The following is a 21,973-nucleotide window of genomic DNA, read 5'->3' as shown; positions in this document are numbered from 1 at the left end:
CTACTGAGTGATTGAATGTCAGGATAATTAAAAGTCGCATTTGCTTCTCGTGCTGTCCAGCTATTGACTGTTTTGCGTTGGAAGGATTAATCTTAGAAATGAAGCCTTTTTCCTGGCTTTGGATAAAAAGAAAAATTAAGACAAGGATGGACGGGAGAGCGTCATGTTTTATTAGGAGGGCGGACTGTATGTTGGCAGAAGTGGTGTTAAGAGTGGAAGTAATAAAAAGTTAGATCAGTGCTGCTAATCGTAAAATGACTGTATTTAGAAAGAGCGCAGTTCTGAATTTTAAATTGAGGGGGATGTAAAAACGACCTGAAGGTCTAATCCCTGCTTTATAACAAGGGTTTCACGGAAATATCTCGTTCGCTTTTAAAGGAATCCAAAAACGCTTTTATTATCCAATATATCTATGTTAACGGTGTTCTGTAAATTTTTGAGTGATTTTGAGGATGTTGGGAGAAGATATTTTCTTCTGAAAGGATTAGTAAAATTTGAAGATATAAGAAATTTTGGAGATTTTATGTGATTTTAATATTAGAATATTTTAGTTAAAAATTAAAAAAAAAAAAAAAAAAAAAACGGGAGGGGGAGAGAAAAAAAAAAAAAAAAAAAAAACAAAAAAAAAAAGCCCCACGGGAGGTAGACGGACACCAGTTAGTCTCCTTACAACCTGAAGTGCCTCTTGCGTGGGGGTCAACTGTCTGGTGGTGTGTCAATTTTTTTTTCTTTCTTCGATCTTAAAATTTTATTCAAATTCAGTTATAATGCCCCCATACACTCAGCGAAACGAACAAAAGAAAGAAAGAAACGGAAAACAAGAAAAGAAAGAAGAGAATTTAAGAAAAGAAAAACTTGAAAACACATCCTATTTCTCTAGTAAATGTAACAATGTAAGGAAAAGGCGGTACCAAGCCTGTACTTCGCTTTCCGTGCATGAAACCATTACCATTTGAACATCCGTGTGAACACTGTTCTAGTAAAGTGTAATGTGACATCCACAAAAAACTACGCCTCAACGAAATAGAGGGTATGTCTAGTTCTTCAGTCCCTGTTTGAATTCAGCAGAATAAAACCCGTAAATTATGGGATTGATAAGAGAACTTGACAGTTGAAGTATAATAGCGAGAGAGTCAATTGCCGCTTGGTCGCTTAAAACCGAACGATTTCATCAAGCCGATGTAATTGTGGAGCTCCTAAGCAGACCACAAAACCAAGGACTACCAACACAAGCATGCGAAGTGCTTTGCCTTTGGATTTCAGAGCGGCTTGATTTACCATGCGATTACGACTTTTTCTCCACAGGAAAACAGCGATTTTGGAATAAGCTACAGTTATTATTATCAGCGGCACGAGAAATCCCAGAGTGAAATAAATTGTAGCCACTATTCTTTGACTTGATCCTTCGTTTGACGAATTGCAGATGTGGAAGGCATAAGAAGAGTTTGATCCGGTTTTGGAAGGAATGGTGAAATTTAGTGCGTACGTTCCGATTTCACCGTTTAACATCTGCGGCAGAGCGCAAACAATGGAATATCCCCAAACGGCCAAAAGAGATCGGTATAATTTGGGTTTGTGGTGCAAATGTTGAAACGGTTTTGTGATGCTCTGATGCCTGTCGAAGGCGATGATCACCAAACTTGTAAAAACAGCCGTGTTGAACATGTGGATAAAAGTCTCGGCGACTTTACAGAACATTGTCGGCTTGGTTTCAAACGGGAACAGTATAGCAGTCCCCTGGGCAGGTACAACTATCAGGCGATATGCAATATCTGTAATCGCAAGGTGAAACAACATAAAGTTTGAGAGGTGTTTCCTAAAGCGTCTGCCTCGAATCATCACGATGCAGATAGTTATGTTAGCGATAAGTCCAACGATGACGAGACATAGAAGAAATAGGCAAACAAAAATACCGAGAGTAAGTAAAGATAACCACGAGTTTAGCCCCTGAATTTGCAAATTAATGACTGTAGAAATGTTCATAGTTTTGTTAGATACCAAAGAACACGGTGATGGACGTTCGTTGAAAAAAGCCTTCATTTCCTTTCGGTTAACAATAAGATCGTTTCTGAACCCAAAAATGGTAACCAATAACAACCAAGTATTGACGTAGTTATTTAAATAACCATTAGGAAGACTTCCCTGGAGAAATTAATCGATTCCGCTGTCACTTCTCCAAGGACTAATGGACTCGTCAATACAAGCTAAAATGTAATTTTTATTAAAAATTTTAGTTAATTATCACCGACACTTTACCCTGTCATTTTTGGGAAGCAAAAAACGCCGCTAAAAATACTTAACTTTTGTCGAAGACTATTTGAATTTAATAAAAGGATTTCATCTTTATGAAAGGAAAACGTTCAGGGCTGACACAATATTTTTTTTTTTGTTATGATAATAAAATTTTGATTTTAAATTTTTATTTTAACATATAGTACTTTTCGACAGCTTGATTTGAGGAAGTTTGGACTCAAACAACACTTTGAACATAAAATAATTTTTTTCATGACTTAGGTTATAATTAAACGGTGCAAATTTAATTGGATCTAGGAGGTCATGATTATTATACGATCCTGTAAATAAACACGTTGTTTTGCAGCTTCGGACAGCTGTTTTGGCTGGCTTTCATGTGTGGGCCTTGATCAGCAGGGACTAACAGTACTACCTTATTCTTACTAATTTTCGCGATTTTAAAATGATCGCGAAATTTAGTACGCACGAAAAAAAACATTGCGCGAAATTTAAACACGCGAAAATTAATACCATATTTTATATCAAAACAATAAAAGTTTTAAACGTTTGGAACTAAAACTATCTATCTTAATAAATATCTTTCCGTCTTGTTTATGACTAGCACCCTTCCTCTGATTACTGTTTCGAGCTTGTAAATTAGTTTAAGAGCTCTTTAGTACAGTCACTAAAGTTTCCGTTTTCAGGCTCCTTGTTTACATTGAGCCAGACCTTCGTGTAAATCCAGTGGTTCCTTGGTCTTTGACAAATGATCCATAAAACACTGACAAAATCGCGAAATTTAATACACTTTTCCTATAATTTTTCTTGCAATCGCGAAAATTAATACTCTCGAATTTTTCGCGAAATTAAGTACGCGCGAAAATTAGTAAGAATGAGGTAGCAAGCACAATAAACATAAGGCCAGCCAACGCCTGGGTCACTCTATTAGGCGCAATGACATTTTGAAAATTTATGACATAGCTAGCAGAGCCGCGCAATCAAATTGAGTATACGTAAGCGTGCACCTTAATTCAAAAGTGCTCTGATAGCGCGAGCAATCACTTCGCCAGAAATTTTTTCTCAAGCGCGAGTTTTTATGTATATTTTCACCAGCGGAGCGATTTTCGATTGCGTAACAAAAAACGGTATCTTTCTAACGAGGACGCCTGGGTAGGTGACTGATATTACTCATGCGTAATCAATCAATCAATCAATCAATCAATCAATCAATCAATCAATCAATCAATCAATCAATCAATCAATCAATCAATCAATCAATCAATCAATCAATCAATCAATCAATCAATCAATCAATCAATCAATCAATCAATCGTTAAAGTGCCTATGAAGTAAAAAATAACTTTGCTTAATTTGCTTGTTTATGTCTTAGTTAGCACGAATATGCGTGTTTAAGATATCAAAAGCGCTTTTTTCTAGTATTTTTTGAGCCTCGAAGTTTGGATTTCGCAATTTGAAGTGGGTCCTTTTCGCGCGCGGCCAAACGCTCCGGTTTCACCGGAAATGACGTACTTAGTGGTTCTAAAGACACCAGGATTATGGCGTAAAGAGAGCAAAGAGGGCTGGCGAAAGCTATATTTCGGCTTTTGAGTCAAACAAAGGCAATTGCGCAAACGAAACTGCAACAAATACACCTATTTCCTTTGGTGAAGCTTCGCAGAGTAAATGGAAGCGAAATTTCAATGTGTATAGTAAAGCTATTCGTTCTGATGAAAACGCAAGAAGAAACGAATTCTGTTCCGTCGGCAGTTCAAGGATCGCTGTTCTCAGCACAAGCTCTTCCTTGCCACAAATGAAACGATAAAGTCATGAAGCGAAGAGGAAATTTATCAAAAGAGTCAGTATCTCTGTAAAGGATATGGTGGTCTCTCTGTATCATTCTGCCCTGACTAGCCGAAGAAAGATTTAGCAGTCGCGCCAGGAGTTTACAATATGTTACACAGCTGGGTACAGTATACGTGTTATTCTTTTATTATGAGACTTCGTTCCTCAAAATTTAATTTGTATGGTTAGTAGATCGTTTTATCATTCGTAAGGTAGCAGTCGTTTCCTTTCCCAAACACTCGAAACGATCGATCGCCAGACGCAAACGAATGCATCTGTGAAAGAAGCAAAAATATGGAATGTAAATTCGACTTGAGTGAGTTAGAGGGGTGGCGAATGGCCTTTCAAAAATGTTGAGTCTCGGCAAATTTACGCCGAGTCTCGGAATCTCGGCGCTTAAAAATAGCGTCTCGGAATCTCGGATTTCTCGAAATATGACGGTCTCGGAGTCTCGGATTTTGAAAATTTGGATCTCGGAGTCTCGGATTTTGAAAATTTGGATCTCAAAATTTCGCCAATGGGACGTTCAATTTTTTATTCGCAAGCTTATCCGAAACGAGACATTAAGAAATTTACCTCTGCCGAAATCTGCATTTACAATTGTTATGTAAAATAGATATAGGAAACAGTAATTTCCACTTTGTAGAGGAAATCATGTCATGGTAATAGTACATGGGTACCCGACAACCGTTTGAGAATTGAACTGTTCTTGGCCCAAATGATTTAGAGACCTACACTAAAATTATTTTGGAAATGTTGCTCATTACTTACCTCGTGATGTTGGAAGCGCTCAACCCACCAATGAAAGTGTATCCTTGTATCATTGTGAAAGAAATTGTTTCTGGAGTGTAGAATGGCACGCGTCTATGCGTAAAGACTTGACATTTGCTTCATAGTTCATTTGGCAGAGCATTGACGAGTGAGAATGGCACGAGTCTATGCGATAAGACTTGACATTTGCTTCATAGTTCAGTTGACAGAGCATTGACGAGTGAGAATGGCACGAGTCTATGCGATAAGACTTGGCATTTGCTTCATAGTTCAGTTGACAGAGCATTGACGAGTGAGAATGGCACGAGTCTATGCGATAAGACTTGACATTTGCTTCATAGTTCAGTTGACAGAGCATTGACGAGTGAGAATGGCACGAGTCTATGCGATAAGACTTGGCATTTGCTTCATAGTTCAGTTGACAGAGCATTGACGAGTGAGAATGGCACGAGTCTATGCGATAAGACTTGACATTTGCTTCATGGTTCAGTTGACAGAGCATTGACGAGTGAGAATGGCACGAGTCTATGCGATAAGACTTGGCATTTGCTTCATAGTTCAGTTGACAGAGCATTGACGAGTGAGAATGGCACGAGTCTATTCGATAAGACTTGAGATTTGCTTCATAGTTCAGTTGACAGAGCATTGACGAGTGAGAATGGCATGAGTCTATGCGATAAGACTTGAGATTTGCTTCATAGTTCAGTTGACAGAGCATTGACGAGTGAGAATGGCACGAGTCTATTCGATAAGACTTGGCATTTGCTTCATATTTCAGTTGACAGAGCATTGACGAGTGAGAATGGCACGAGTCTATGCGATAAGACTTGGCATTTGCTTCATAGTTCAGTTGACAGAGCATTGACGAGTGAGAATGGCACGAGTCTATGCGATAAGACTTGGCATTTGCTTCATAGTTCAGTTGACAGAGCATTGACGAGTGAGAATGGCATGAGTCTATGCGATAAGACTTGAGATTTGCTTCATAGTTCAGTTGACAGAGCATTGACGAGTGAGAATGGCACGAGTCTATGCGATAAGACTTGGCATTTGCTTCATAGTTCATTTGGCAGCGCATTGACGAGTGTAGCTGAGTAGTTCTCTGAGTGTAGTTTGGCACGAGTCTATTTGAACTCGAGGCGACTGAATTCTTATCACGTGATAGCTGTTTTGGTGACCACGCGATCGGTAAAGTTTTAAAAGGCGGCAGACTGGAAAAAAATTCGTGGGTGTCACGGTCTACTGGGAAGAGTAGTATCACTCCCGGAAACGGTGAGGGAGTCGAAGTACTCGGCCTGCAGATGTTTCTCTTGCTGGTTCAGTGGCAGTAGCCGCTGTGCCTGCTTCATCTCTGTCGTACACCAGATCCAGACACTCGTGATATAAATCATCGCTTATTTCCATGTGAAAATCATTATCCAAATACATCAACTTATCGTTTTCGGTGTCGACCTCTTGAACAACGTTTGCTTTTCTCACAAGCCCAGTAAACTCGTAATGAAAAAGCAAACAATCTTCTTCATCAGGAGCATAGACATGTGTTCTCACCGTCTCCATAGTATTTCTGCGCCAGTCTTGTGCCAGGCTTCCAAGTAAAAATGAATCTGACACTCGGTCATCTTGAGAAATTAGAATGACAGAATTTTTAACCAGGACCATGTTAGCTTCTGTTTCACCGACATCAGATCCATCAAAGTTGACAGAAGTGTGGTTGATGTCAACCTCATTTTCCTCTTCATCAGTTGCTTCAGTTGTTGGCATTGATCCTACGATTTCCTGACGCATCTCTTCAAGAGTCGTTAATGGATTTCTGTCGAGCGTACGGCGACCATAGGCCGATATAGGAAGTGTTCCTGGGTTGTCTTTGGTTGATTTTGCTCTGACGCTTAACTGTCTTGTGGCCTGCCCATATTCCTTTGCCCATTTTCGCAAATTCAGCACGTCTTCTCGATTTCCAGGTATCTTTGTTGGTCTTGGTACCTTTGCCATTGACTCAAACGTCACCATGCCCTCTGGGACCTCATAATAACTGTCCCTATTTGTAAAATAACTGAAACCACAGTTGGTGGTCCTTTTCACTGTTTCCTCCACGGCATCGGGGAACTGGTATGCGAACTGCATAACGGTGGGAACTTCGTAAACTTCTCTCATTTTTGAGTTGAAGTGTTCCACAATAAGCGTTACATGAGCCTTTGGTTGAATGTGTGCTACATATGCTGGATTTACGGCACTTATGATGTTCTTGATCTTCTTCAACGCCTCCAGTGTCATGCGTACACTCCCTATCGTCTTAGAGGCCGGAACGCCATGTGGACCCTCTACCGTCTTCCTCCCCTCACAATTTTTAATTGCTTCGTCGACTGCCTTCTCGAAGTACGTTGTCGATCCTTCTAGGGAGGTGATGCAGCTGTCAATTGATTGCGAAGGAGAATGGATTCCGTTAGACCAGTAAAGGGCGCTGACACTTTCCATGAACTTGGCCATTGGTTTGGTTGGCGTTATCAATTTCAAGGCGCCAGCTCCTGTGTCGGTTACATACAGTGAATCTCCCTCCGAACACAGACCAGTTGGTTGAACAAAAGAGACAGTCTGCTGGCAGCCATCACGCGGTTCGTCGCGTCCAGATCCCGCTACATGTTCCACGGTGTTCCCGTTGACTAGTTTCCCAATCCGCCGCCTATCCACATCCGTGAAAAACAGTTCTCCTGATGAATTAACTACCAGATCGTAAACTCTTCCGCAATCCGCCAGATTATTGTGTAGTATCTTAACGTACGATGGTCTGCCCGCTTCCATAGTTGTATCTACCATGTAAATTCCACCTTCATCCTGTGAGTCAGCCACATACAGATCTCTTGTCTCTTCACTATAACCTAGACCCGTGCAAGATGCCATTCCAGGAAGAGTGACGAAGGGTTCAGCATTTCCACAAAGGCGTGCACCGGTACAAGTGATTGTAACTTTCAAAATTGTCGAGGAGTTGCGCTGTGAAACGAAAATTACACTTCTCTCTTCATTAGACGTTAAGGCCAATGGTCTGATCCCATCGAGTAAAGATTGAAAACCATCATCTCGTGTCGTTTGTGGTACATTTGCCTTCAGCCAACGGATAAGTGTTGATCTCATTTCAGCAACCGGTTTTCTCTCCCCAGGACCAAGGAGTCCTCTTTTCTGAAGTTCGGATTCCAGCTGTGGCTTCCGGAGGACTTTCGGATTTAGCCTTACCACATTGCCAACGTCCAAGTACAAAACGGCCTCTTCTTCCGCAACGAAAACCACACCCTTGTTATAAAGGACACTCGTAGGACTTTTCATGCTGCGAGACAAAACTTGAACATCAACTGGATTGTGAAGTCTGGCCTTCACTACGCTACCAGCAGTGAAGTCGACCAAGTAACTCTCTTAGTTCCTTGCCCCCTGGTGGGGGATAGGGCCGGGTCGACCAAGTAAAGTGAGCCGAAACTGCCAAGGCAAACAGAAATGGGGTGTTCCAAACAACCTTTTTTGTTGGCGCCGTATTCTTTCCAGAACATTTCTGGCACTAAAGTATGAACTAGGTACTTCATGCGCTGAATTATATCTACTACTGCTTTGGAGTTACACTCTGCCACATATGTGGTGTCCATTCGGTCTCTGCCTCTCAACGCCATGTCTGTGATGACAGCCGACAATTCCTTGGACTGAGATGAATCAACTCTTGCAGTTCGCAACACTGCGGTGCTGAAACGGGCATTGTCAACAAATAGAAACCAGTTGGAATGTGAGCGGTGAATGTTTTTTCCAGCGTGAACAATATCCGGGTTGGGAGCAGAAAGAGCAAGTCGTTTGTCAATTGTTCCGTTTTTTTGTTCGTCATCAAGGCGTTCAAGTGCAGCTTTGAACATCGATTGACAGCCGGTTGCCAAGTTCAAACAGGCTATCCTAGAACACTGTAGATCTTTCCTCACACAACGGTCGCAACGCCTTAATGCCGGAGCCCAGTGAGTATGCGCTAATTCTCTGCATGTGTCGCAAACATTTTCCGCGGAGAAACACTCTTCGCACACAGTTCGCGAAGACAGCTTAGACACTGCTGAAGCTCCTGAATTCGTTTTGCATGACAGTTCATGGTAGACTCACCATCACCGGTACTACCCGTGAAGTCGTTACCAATGATCAGCGCGGACTTGTTGTCAAGAGAAGTTATCCCCATAATCTGAGCTTCTGTGACAAACTTGTCCTTGAAGGATTCGTGCGGCAAAGTGGGGTTTTCCTTGACGTAATCTAATGTATAAACGTCCTTTCCTCCCAATATCGTCATCGTGTTTTGATCAACTTGAAAACCTGGTTTAAGTGTAAAGCCATCCTTGGCTAAAGAAACTGGGACAACTTGAATCTTGTTGTTTGATAACAAAGGCATAATTGTACTTCCTGAGCTAAATACCATTTCAAGGAAAGAGATGACATAAGCCCGAACTAAGCCACTTTCATAGATGTACCCTTGCTTGTTATTCGATGGCAATGGCAAAGGAATGTTGTAATCCTCCCAGTTAAATTGATGGCTAGATCCACGACCTTTACCCAGCATTCGTTTTCCGGTTAGGAGGTTGAATGTGCGCCAGTGCCCACTTCGTTTAATAGTTTCACAAAAGCTACGGACGACGGGGTCGTGTTTAAATTGGTTGATGGGATTACCTATTTCAGTAGCAAACTTAAGGGCATTCAATACAAGCCGATAAAACAGGTGATTTTGTGATAGGCGACCTGAACGGACTTCTTGATCTAGAAGCCTAGCTGCTGGGTCTAGTTCAGCTTCGATGCCGCTGCTGGCATCAGACTCTGTCTCCTCCACAGAAGGTGTACTATTGGCATCACTGGTTTCATCATTGTCTGACGCTTCAGAACTAATTTGGTAAAAATAGAAACGTATATGTTAGTATTGGATGCCTGCTGCCTGTTACTGAATTTTTTCATTGAAATTATATTATTGAAAACGCCAATTTACAAGCTTTTGTTTTCATCCCTGGTTCAGATGTATGTCATTTAATGAGTCAATACTATGATTCCAAAATACCTTTAATAACAAAGAACATTGTGTTTTTGCTTGAGCAAAAAGTTCAAAGTTTCTTACATCGAATTACGTCAAAATCAGGGTAAGTTACTTCTCATACAACCTTTAATCAGTGACAAACAATAAATGTAGTGTCATGAAGTTACACAGTGCTACGATTCGGAACTCTCAAATAACAAACAAAATTTCCAGTTCTTTGTTCCTCGCTTCTCTGAATGTAATCTATTCTAGTAATGAATCAAACAAAGTTCGTCACGAATTACTTAGACTGTGTTAGCCAGGACGTCACAGATGTTTGACCAGATGTCGATGGTGTTCCCTTTTTCCGCTTATTCTTTAGTCGACTGCAACGACCATTGGCGACATGCTCTAGAGGAAAAATAGAGATGCGAGGATGTAAAATGCTGTATTTTGATAACGATTCCATGAAACGAGAGACATTAATGATTACATTTTCCAAAGAAGTAAGATTACGGCAGGCTTTATAAATGTCTACAACGCACTTTGTAGTAGAAGCTAGCACATGGAACGCTTGAAGGGAAACGTATTTCAATTGCATTTTATGACATTGCAATGCAATGATTTCCTCAAAATGTTAACGCGTGTTTTTCTCCGTCTGTTATTTGCCGCTTTAAACATACAGGTGTAGTGGCAGTCAAAAGTTGAACAATAACTGTTGCTGTTAACAAAACGTGCTGATTTATACGTACAATTATACAGCAATATTATTCTTAGTTTTTTCAAAGTAGTCCTCGTAGTAAATCCGATTTATTAGTACCGTTGATTTGCAGTCATTACAAACCATCTTCATTTCGTTAATGAACAAGGCTTGGGGAAACTTCTTCTGCACACCTGAAGTAAATCAATGAAAAAAAAAACACATTAAACAAAAGCTAGTAATGAGATCCGAACAGTGATCGAAATAGTTTTTCATTTGTGTGCATAGCATAAAGCAGTGCTTTATTTAGTTCTGATTTGAAGTCCAGGCACCACGATCCGGCGCAAGGCTGGGCCCTTCCCCTCGTTATAACCAAAAATTGAGATACTCTTAAAAACATATCAAATGAATACATTTATAGTGCTTCTAAACTTACGTTTCTTCATTTCATTTAATAATTGTTCTTGTTCGGGCGTCCTTTCCACGAAGGCTTCAGAGTCGCGGGCGTGGTTTACTTCTTTCAAACGTTTTTCCAGTTCCGCATTTTGTTTTGTCCTGGTTTTAACGGGAGTCCTGTTTCTAATTTTCGGATGTTTAGAAGGGGCACTGCCTTCTAATAGCCTACCTTTGACTTCAACTAGATATGAAATAAGAGACAATGAAGAAGGACTGTTAGATATTTTTACTAAAGAATTATAACACTATTTTCTTGATTAAACCCCCCTTCTACAAGAAAGAAGTCATAAAAAGTGTTTCAGGTAATAGAAGGTGAATTAGTCATAGTTAATTTCGAAAGACAGCGAATTAACTAAAATTCAAGTCAAACTAAGTTTTAAATTGGCGCCCAAGCGCTGGTTCAGTTCAACAAGACGCACCAACAAAGCACCTTGCATCGTTTACCGATGCTGCTGGGATTGAGTGCAAGAAACACTCGTAGTATCAGTCAGTAAGGTGGGGCGTGTGTATTTGCTTCAGCTATTTCTTATATACCAGTCATCTCTAAACAATCAATACATACGTCGAAGTAATAAGCTTTTCTCTTACCCATCAAGGAGAAACCACGTGCTAGAAGGTCGCGGACTTCTTGCCACTGCTGTGGTGTATGGGCAGCATATTTCTTGTCTTTTCTATGGACATGAATATGAACGTCGTACGCTGGGAATTTCTTGAAGAGATCAACGTTAACCATATGTTGCTTTACAAGGAGTGTGCGAAGTTCACTCAGAAGAATATCTTTCTTTAAACGGACAATTGTCGTAAATTCAAGTGACGGAGAAGCCTTTCCAACCTTAAAGAACTTAAAAGCTGCATCACAAGTTATATTTTGTGCGTATACGCTCTCGTGATCAACGGCAGCTGGATCATCGTGGTATGTCTCGGAAGTCTCGGAACTGCTCTCGCTATCTGTGACCGGTTTCATTTTTTTCTTTTTTTCTCTCCTTTTTGATTTTCTTTTGTCTGCTGCAAATGAAGATAACCTTAAAATAAATACTTTTTTGGTACAGAACGGTTCATTCTATTTTTTAAGAAAACAGAATAACATTAAAAAAACGTCTATCTAAACGTATTGTTTTAGTTGAAAGTTAACAAGTTGTTGTTGTTGATGTTGTTTTTTTAAAAAAAATACCTGAATATAAGCTTTTGCCCAGCAGCTGACTATTGGCAAACTCGCAATCTGATTGGCTACACGGGCACCTAATATCGATCGATAGAAAGCTCTCGGAGCGTGCGCACAATTTTTCATGCATTACAGCCAGAAAACATTAATCAAAACCATCAATAAATCATTTTTTTTTTCGATATTCTATGTTTAATAGATCAGCCACTGAGTTATGCAAAAACAGTAACACGGCTCACTCTCAGTTTTGTATCGACTTTGATAGTTGGCTCGGGGCTTTGCTCCTCACCAACTATCAGCCGATAGAAACCTCGAGCTTGCCGTCTAAGAGCTAAATATAACCAAATGCTGTCATACGTGGGTGCTCAAAACTTAGCTGCTTCCATAGTTATAATACTGTGACTATATTATGCGGCAGAACGAAGATATGTTTTTTTTAAACGAGGTTCAACTAAAGTTACCTTCTCCGTGTTTTTCTTTCCGTGATTTTTTTTTTCTTCCTGTGCGACTTCTTTCTCTTGGCAGATACCCTGGATACAATTACATTGCTGGTCACATCACTGAACTCTGAAAAAGAGAAAAAAATATAAGTGGTTTTCAAAACAATTATAGTTCTAATTATTTTATTTATTTTTATTGGAATAAAATTGTGCGGTTTTTAGTCCATTGAGGCAGCTATCGTTCTATCCTTTAATAATATGGAAGAACACGCGAGCGGCGATAGTCTTCTTTCGCGGCTATCGCTACATAAAGACAGATAGAGGAAATTTAAAATATCTGTGCATCAGATTTGTTTGACCGTCGGGTGTATTTTTTTTTTTTACAACAAAGCTCAAAACTGTTGTACTTACCCTCTCCTCTCCGTGAAGTTTTTTTCTTTGAGTGAGCCCTCCTCTCAAAATCGCTATCAGTGCTCACATCACTGTTTTCTGCATCTATGTTTTTTTTTTCAACACAAAGAGGAAAAACATGGTTGTGAAAAAACTTGCATCATTCTATAATGACTCATCAATATATATTTCTTAAGTTACTTCTCATGTTTGGGGCCCATGCATATATACACGAGATGTGAAAGTCGCAAGATGCTGAATAAGTTTAAATAGTAGCTAATAGCTAAGAATCATACGAGCGCCGTTTTCAATCAGTAGTTCTCAGTAGGTGTTCAGCGAAAACGTAACACATATTTTTTAGTCCTTTCCACAACAAAAGCTAACAAATGTTTAACAGTCTATCCGTCTGTCTATCCTTCTATCCCAATATTTTGACAGTGTACGACTGGTATAAGGTTGTGAAGTTATTCACCGAAAGCCTGCTTGCATGGTAAAATTACGCTCCGGGAACTGAGCTACTGTGGCTTGTTGCCAGATATAGTCCGAAGTACAACAAACATGGCTGACAAAAATAGCAAGCTCTGTGCTAGCTATCTAGCTCTTTTTAATCATTCGCTTATTGCGACAATAGTAGCAAGACGATGTTATAACTTACCATATTTGCGTTTAAGTCCTTTCTTTGCCGTTTCAAAAACCTCTTCTATTTCCTATTCACTCTCTGCCATTTGCAGTAGTAGCTAGAAGTAGCTAGTAGTCCAAAGCCAAACGTTCGCAGATTTACGCGTGCCCGAAGCCGACTAGATCAAAAGGCGTATGAATTTTAAACCAGGCAGAATGTCGAAACATTAGTTTATAAGTAACTAACCTGGCCCTAATAGGTTAATACATTTAATTTTATATCTCTGACTGGTTGACTAGATAAGTTAATGGTTTTAATACAAAACCAATGTTGGCTAATGTTTAGGGATGAGTGGAAAAATATTTACTAATATTTGTTGTGACGCCCACAAAAGCTAGAGCGCTCCTGTAGCTTCCCGTTTCTCGTACTTTCTGATCAAGTGCGTCTGGCCTGGGGCTCGGATTTTTGGATCACGGCGTCTCGGGCTCGGATTTTTGTAGCGCCAAGTCTCGGGCTCGGATTTTACAAACAAATTCAAGTCTCGGGCTCGGATTTTTAAACTAGGGTCTCGGCGTCTCGGCAAGGCTCGGATTTTACCATTCGCCACCCCTAGTTAGAAATGCTTGTTTGTTTTCAAGTAGCGCGCTTCGAATGTTGTCACTCACGTCTGCAGTTCCGGTAGTATTCTATGGCTAATGCACTTTTAAACAATACACTGAGATCTCGCAAAATCTTGGACAGATTTTACGGCTGCCTTCGCCGGAATTATTTGCTGATAAACACGCACTGTAATCAGGATTTATCGTATCCGGATAAAGAAGTCGACGGTTGAAAATATACCGTAGAGCTAACGAACCATAAAGAGCAAAAACTGCAGTTCTGTCTATTCTTGAAGAGGAAATTTTGGTATCGTTCATTGAAGTCAAAAAGTGCTAATCTTGAGTTTGAAGAAGTGTTATCTTGCCGTGTTGTCAAGTTTAATTATGTCACTCTCACGCTTCGGAGAAATATGTCAGTCCACTGTACTTTCCCACACAAGAACACAATCAAAATGAAAGCGATCGAGCAACTGATCGCTTCTTGTATTAAAATCACCAAATCGTTATATAATACCGAATAACCACCGGGATAGGCGTACCGTAACCTGAATTTACACATTCGACAAGCAAGCAACCTCGGCGCGGCAAGCAGCGTTCGTGTCAATATTCCGAAGCACATTGCGACACTGCGAAACCACTCACAAAATCAAAGCCCGTCGATGTATGTGCTTTTGGAAAAAATAAAAATTCTAGTTATTCATTTTTTATAGGGAATTTCTCATTTGAATCTGCTTCGCCGAAGTTCGATCGTGCTTGTCGACCAGCGCTTGTGTAAAAGAGCGCTTGATCGGCTTGCGGCGGTTGGACAGGTCCAACTAGCTACTTCAGTCCATTTAGTGTCACGATATTTCGTTGTGCGATTCATTTCTGCTAGAAACCCGCTCTGCCAATTTCGCAGATGGCAACATATCGTTCTTGTCGGACAAGATTTCGATTTATCAACGAAAAAGCAGCAATAATCTCAGCTGAAGTAGTGAACTTCACTGTGTATCAACAAAATCTAAGTGTAAACTGATCCGTGGAACCACTAACTACGTCATTCGAGCCAAATTCGTGTCCAGTCTCCAGACCCACTGTTTTGTCTTACCGAGGGCACTTTAGGCGGCAAAAAGTCCGATTTCTCTCTCTTTGACATTATTCTTTTTTTAACTTTTCGGAAAGTAGACATAATAAGCTACCAAAAAAAGCAAAAAAAATTTTTACTTCATAGGCACTTTAAGTGGCTCATAGTAACAAGGGGGAAACAAAGCATTCATAGGGAGGCCGTTTACTGGAAAGGTTCACTTATTGAACGGGAAACGCTTAACTGAATTTCGGTAGATTGGAGACCGGTAGCTTCTAAGCTCCAGGTATATTTAGTGCATTTGATTTTCCATACAAGTCTGTACAAGCCATTTTACTCGAATTATTTCATCACATTAAGAGCTCACTAGTTGACACAAGAAACGACAAATGTGAACTTTTGACCATTTGAGAGTAATCTTTATTTTCTTTTAGAAGCCCCATATTCACATTGAGTACAAAACTTGACGTTAATACATTTTGGTATAAAAAGTATAATTATGATTTTAAAAGCAAATATAAGCTGCTATTGATCGATTAAAATACTGGAGGGGTCGTTTCCACGTTGTTCGTGTGTAGTTTAGATAATATATTTACATGTCTTGTGTACCACAAAATTCTCAGAAATATAATTACAAAAAAGGAAATTATTTCAGGAAACGAAGTGTTAAAAGGGACAGGTCACGCTAGATCAGACTATTCTGACAAACAAACTTGTATTAAAATCGGGTGAAAACCTTGAAATAACGGCTTTAGACGATATTACTATGGAAGTTCTAGCTAGCCACACACAAAACTGTGGTGTAGAAGGGGCAACAATTGAAACGAATTGCCTCAAAGTGCGGTCTGCAGTTCTTAGAAACTCTCTCCCTATTGTTGAGCCTGATTTTCACCAGCGACACGAGTATATTAAACGCAAGTACAAGAGGCCATACAGACAGTGAAAATGGTAAGGCGAAAAAAGATGAAAACATATTGATCTTGGTACTAGTGCGTTTTTTTCTCAGCGCTTGTAGAGGCTGACTCGTCCCCAGTCGTACTCGGTCACGCTATGTGGTGATGATACTTCCTTCCCATCATTCCCTGCGAACTACTTTCCTCATGAACTCATACTAGGGACGAGTAAGTTGTGGCAGGACTCCTGTTCTTGAGCTTACGCTGACGTCGCTAGTGAAAACCAGGAATTTTTGTAACTGGCAGTCCGCTTCACAAGACACCCGCATAGCAGTTGTAGCTCGTGATTAAAGAGACTTCAAGAAAAAATGTAGAACAGACCTCTAACGTCACCTTGCCTTTTAAATCGAGAAAAAACCTGTAAAAATAACTTTTCTCGAATTTGGCTTATAGCCAGTTCCAAACGCACTTTATAACGTATTTCTTTACAACCCAGGAACAAGCTTCATTACAAGAAATGAGTCCAGCAGATAGCAGACGCACTGTGTCCGTGTGTAGTTAATTATTTCAAGATATTGTGGCACAATAAGTGAAAACGACGAACTCATTGGCCAAAAAAGCGAGCTGCCCTTCTTTCGTTACAATAAGAACCAACCTTGAAAACATTTCTACATGTTCAACTGTTCAATTAGTTTACATACTTTTTTTTAACATTGCATGTAATTATATATGAAATATTTCAACTTACGAAATAAACCATGCAGAATCTTCCTATTTGGACACTGCCTGTGATCCGCCTTCTTACATTTCGTTTCAAATTTCCTTCGGCTTTACAATTTTCTGCCAAGCTTTTACATATCTAAAACCTCTACGTTAATTTACCCATTAATAAGAGCCCGTTTATTATTTTTTTCTATGGGAGCCTTAAAGGAGCTATGTCACGGTACTTTAACTCATTTTTCTGATTAGCTATAAATTGAAGGAAACCTCAAAATAACAGTTTTCTAACACAGAAAAACACCAAAGTAGTAACAAAAACCAAAAAATAAACAAAGACGGCTTCGACTGACCAAGATTAGATGGATTACGAACGAGAAACGAAAAATAAAAATGCCAATTTTGCGTTGTGTGTGACATAGCTTCTTTAATTGAGTGCCTCTATTGACCCCTAAGCTTTGTATATCTGTGGGGCTCCAGGTTCATAACCTCTTAGTTTTATGCCTCCATTACTTTTAACGGCCAGGTTCGCCATTATTTAGCTACTGTTTCACATGTGCGCGTTAGATACGAAGTGACAAATGACCAACGATACGCACAGCGCCAAGTTATCACGTCTCGTTTCTAACAAGCGCGACATAAATGAAATAATTGTTATAATAAATACTTCACTAAATTGCTTCAGTATGAATTCATTGAGTTTTAAATTACACGCAATTTGCGTGCGTTTATATCGTTTGGCAATGCTTAAAAAAATGCAAATTTATGAAACCGAGCTCAGAACCGATCAATTTTACCGACTTGCAATAGCTACACAGATGGGGAGGAAGAAGAATTACAGCGTAACTGTCGGAGATGGTGTTTAATTACACCATTACGAAAGTTTGTAGCTGCTTCTTCAACAATAATTATGGTGCTTTAAAAGCTTTAGGACCCTCCTTGAAACCTCGTATAAAATTTAAAACAAGCGTTAGTGAATAGTATAAGCCTAAAATTTTAGCCATTTTGTTTTTACAATTTTTGGTGTAAACCAATCAGAAAGCTAGAAATGCAAAAACTGCTGACGAATATTTAATAATACGTGTTAACTTTTGTTCGACGAACCAATCACGGCTCGTTGAAAGACCAGCAGCCGCAATATCTGACCTTTATAAATTTAAATAAAATTATTAAACAATGATAAATTAAAGTGATTGTTGGTGCAAAATTGTGCACAAGGAAAAAATAATAGCAGGAGGAAAAAAATATTCAATTTCCCACTGCTCAAAAGGTTTATTTGAAAAATGGCATCCAATTTAAATAAATATTTAACGCTGTCTACCTCACATGTACGACTCAAACCCTTTTATGTGGCTAGTCCAGTCCCTGAACTATCCATTCCACGCCTTATATAGGGGTTGAACGCAGGGGCCTCGGTTCAACCCTTGTATAGGGTGCGGGTACTGAACTATTATATGGAAAGATGAGAACAAGAGTACAAGACAGACGACTGGCGTCATTTTCCGAATAGGCCTTCGGCACTCCCTCCTGGCATACCTCTGCTTTGATAATCCAATAGTGTCGCATCTTCGGAAAATCCTCGGGTTACCTTCAGTTTTCACGAAGATTGACGACTTGAGCACGAGATCATCTTTTATAAGCAACATGACCTCACCATGCTGGATCTCTTGACGACTGTTCTTCCTGTCACGTGCAAGGAGTGGGAATGGGGAACAGGCTCCCCGCGCGTCCCTAGCGCGGTTGCACAGCAGATTCCGATCTGACCAATAGGCGTGAAGCCGTCATCTGCTACCGGAAGTCTCATCATGAACACTCCCACGGCGGCGTTTTGGTTTTCCATTGGTTGGATAGCAATAGCAGAGGGTGATTTCTGCACAAAGAAAAAAAACGTTCGAGCAATGAGTGCAAAAATTAAGTACCAAAAACCTACTCATAGTACGGTAACATTTTATATACTATTTGAATCATCTCACTGAAATTCATTTGTCTTAGTGACCCCTTGATTAAACTCTAAAGCATTCTCGAAAAAAATAAAGTCAAACCTCGTGAAAATGTTTAAAACGCGCGCCATTCTGTTTTAGACTGGCGTAAAACTCCTGTTTTAACTGAAATGTAGATAATTTCAAATCCATTTTTCTCTCGCGGGGACGGTCAGCTTGAGAGCTTAAGATTTGGTGGGTTTTTGTTGGCTGTACTCAAACTGTTACCATGCTATGAGATCTCTGTGGTAACTTTATTTTTGCCTGTATTGCTCGAATGGCAGAGTCCATCGTAAACTGAGCCTGCAGTTTTCTGGTTTTTGGTTAGCACTGACGTTGCTAAGCAACAGGGCGTATTTCGTTCACGACAAGGTGACGCGAAAACGTTCGGAGTGTTCGTGATGTCATTAAATAAGAAATTGTCGAACGGAAAATCTTCGTGTACTTTACCACCAGCTGCCAAAAAGCTCGCTGGTTAGATCTGTCTAAATTGCGAATGGTTGTGCACTAGCACGGAACCATTAATATATGAAATCTATTTGTAATTTTGATTTACTTTTTAAACGGTTAGCTAACTTTAAATTAGATACGGGAAATTCTCCTACCTTTATCAAACCTACCTTAGATTTCTTTACTTGTTTCTGATCTGAGAAAGCCAGACAGACTTTAGCAAACGGTCGGCTGGCCATCAGTTTCATCTCTTCAACACGTTGCTGCCAATGAAAAAACGACACAATCAGTTTGTTAACAAAGCAAAAAAAAAAAAAGATGTATGATATTACGCCGCAACAGTGGCCTACGCGATTTTCAGCAGATAAATTATTTTTTTACGTTTTTCAAAACCATCTTAAATTACGCCATACAGATCAAAGATCCAAGCGAGAAAAGTAAGTTGAAAAAGAACACAAAAGTAAACCAACGTGTATGTCTTGCTTTTATTGAGAAAGAGTTGTTCAGAGATTGATTGTCACAACAGCCACTCAATGGACAGGTGGGGGACTTGTTACAAGAACCACATGACAGGTAGCCCAAGTTCGATGAGCGTCCGCACAGAGTTACGCAATCAAAATATACGGATTTGTAAAAGGAGAAACAGTCGAATTTTTAAACCTGAAAATACAAGCGAGTTTTGTATAACATATAACTAACCTCGCTTCAGTCGTTTATTTCTTTGTTTTCGGTTAGGTTGCTGGGTTGTTTTATGGCTATTAAGGTGGTTTTCAGTTACGCAATTTTAGGCAATTTTGGCACTGCCCAGTTGGTCATAGAATTAACTGAAATATCACAATAACAGCTTAAAACTGTAGAAGAACTCGAAAGAAAAACACAGAAAGGCCAAAAAGGGGCATGGATGGGTAAAATTCTAGAAGATTAAAACGGATTGCGTTCGGGTAAACTTGAAAAACGTCGGCCCGACTTTTTTCAAGTTTATCTTAATTTGTATGAAGGTGTCATTTACAATGCTCGAAAATCATCCTTGTTTGTTATGTGGCCGTGATTTTGCCAATTAAAGACTTTTGCTCTGCCAGTTTAAAGTTTAGAGCTCTTAATTAACGAAAATAAATAGAATTACCAAAAACTTGACACCGTGACCTAGCCCCTTAAATAGAGGGCAAAGTGATGGAACTTAAAACCACCTTAATAGCAACAAACGACTGATATGAAGAAAGTTTTATTTTTATTCGAAAATCGCTGGTATTTTGAGGTTTAACAGATTCAACTTTTTCTCCCCATACAAATCCTTATATTTCGACTGTTACGTTTCTCGATGCCTAACATGTCACAGACGCCCTTCGAGCTTTGGTTACCTGTGCAAGAACAGGATGTTGACAAATATAACAATCAAGAAAATAATAAAGCATCTTAGAAAAGGGGTTTCACTTGACATGCATTGAGGTTAATATTTTGCGTCTAATAATTGTTGTGGCATCTTTCTTGTACGTCAGTAATTTTAATTAAATATACTACACGTATGATGTCGCGAAAATTTAGTGTAATAAGAACTAAGAAACGTGTACCTACTGGGTTTTATAAGAAAATTAATATCGTAAAACCACCTTACCCTTGCCATAACGTAGTTTGAATATCTAACTTTGATCTTCCATGCCAAAGCCACTACGAACAAAAGCGAGAAAAAACACCTGCAAGGAACAAAGACAAAAAAACATTCCAATCAAACTAGTTCAACAAAAATGTACGCATATATTAGCTTTTTAACTTTCTAAGGTCTGTTTCGTGTCCAAGGTTTATCTCCGAAAACTGAGCTCAATGTCAACATATTTCGGTCAGTTAGAGAAACTACCTTTATTTTTTTAAGCTTTTTTTCGCGGGAACATAATTTCACATCGCGAAAATCGCGAAAATTCCGGCAAAACAAAACAAAACAAGATAGATGATGCAAGCTTTCGGAAGATATCGGGCCGCTCTTGATTGGTTAGTTAAAATCGGTAGCTCTTCGCGCATCTCTACGAGTATTTGCCGAGAATGATGTCGTATCCACCGAATACAGTTCAGAGTTACGGCTAATGCTGTCCTGACAAACCATGAAAGCCAAAAAAAATTTTACTAAGAGAATGTGAATATTTATAAGTGACCCAAGAATCGTACAATCGCCACGCCGGCAATTCACTTAAACTGAGTATTTGGTTCTTGACCGATCGTGTGCCAGGCCCGCATTTTATAAGCCTTCAGATGAAAAGAATTCAATCTGAGACCTTTTCTCTAAATGCTGATAAGCTTGAGACACAAAGATCCTGCGACATTCTTACGAACGTCCTCCATTTTGCAAACTTCTCATACCCAGAAGAAGTGCACGCACAGCACAGAATAATTAATTTAAAATGGCGGCAAAATGGTAGGACGAAGAATCTTTGAGGCGTTTTGCTTGTGTTCACAAGAACCCCAAAAGATCACAGGAATGCCACCAGATTGGTAAGCGTTCTTCTTCGTCGTGCGCAAAAGTGTTGGTCTTTTAATACACGTATTCTAAAGTGGTCTTGCATAATGCTATTTAAACTTAACTGAAAAAGAAATAGAAATCTGCTGCTCCATGTTAGCTAACACAGACGGATGCAAGCCGCCAACAAAGTTTGGAACAATGCA

The 21,973-nt window shown here is 39.6% G+C and overlaps 1 protein-coding gene and 1 pseudogene across 1 annotated transcript in view; both read right to left on the bottom strand.

Moving 5' to 3' along the window:
* Positions 1–652: 652 nt before the first annotated feature.
* Positions 653–2,191, bottom strand: LOC144641830 (neuropeptide FF receptor 2-like; annotated as a pseudogene).
* A 13,488-nt stretch (positions 2,192–15,679) lies between these two features.
* The window catches only part of LOC144643437 (attractin-like protein 1), a 37,275-nt gene continuing 30,981 nt past the window's right edge, over positions 15,680–21,973 (bottom strand). The window contains exons 27-29 of the mRNA XM_078502690.1: positions 20,934–21,012; positions 19,492–19,584; positions 15,680–18,762 (exon numbers count right to left, since the gene is read on the bottom strand). Coding sequence (XP_078358816.1) covers positions 18,526–18,762; positions 19,492–19,584; positions 20,934–21,012 — 409 coding nt within the window. The 3' untranslated portion in view covers positions 15,680–18,525. The remainder of the gene's footprint in view (positions 18,763–19,491; positions 19,585–20,933; positions 21,013–21,973) is intronic.

Source organism: Oculina patagonica, chromosome 2 (assembly GCF_052425735.1).
Source record: "Oculina patagonica isolate OP01 chromosome 2, crgOcupat, whole genome shotgun sequence".
NCBI lineage: Eukaryota > Metazoa > Cnidaria > Anthozoa > Scleractinia > Oculinidae > Oculina > Oculina patagonica.
The sequence above is the reverse complement of the archived record's forward strand: the minus strand, read 5'-3'. Positions and strand labels throughout refer to the sequence as shown.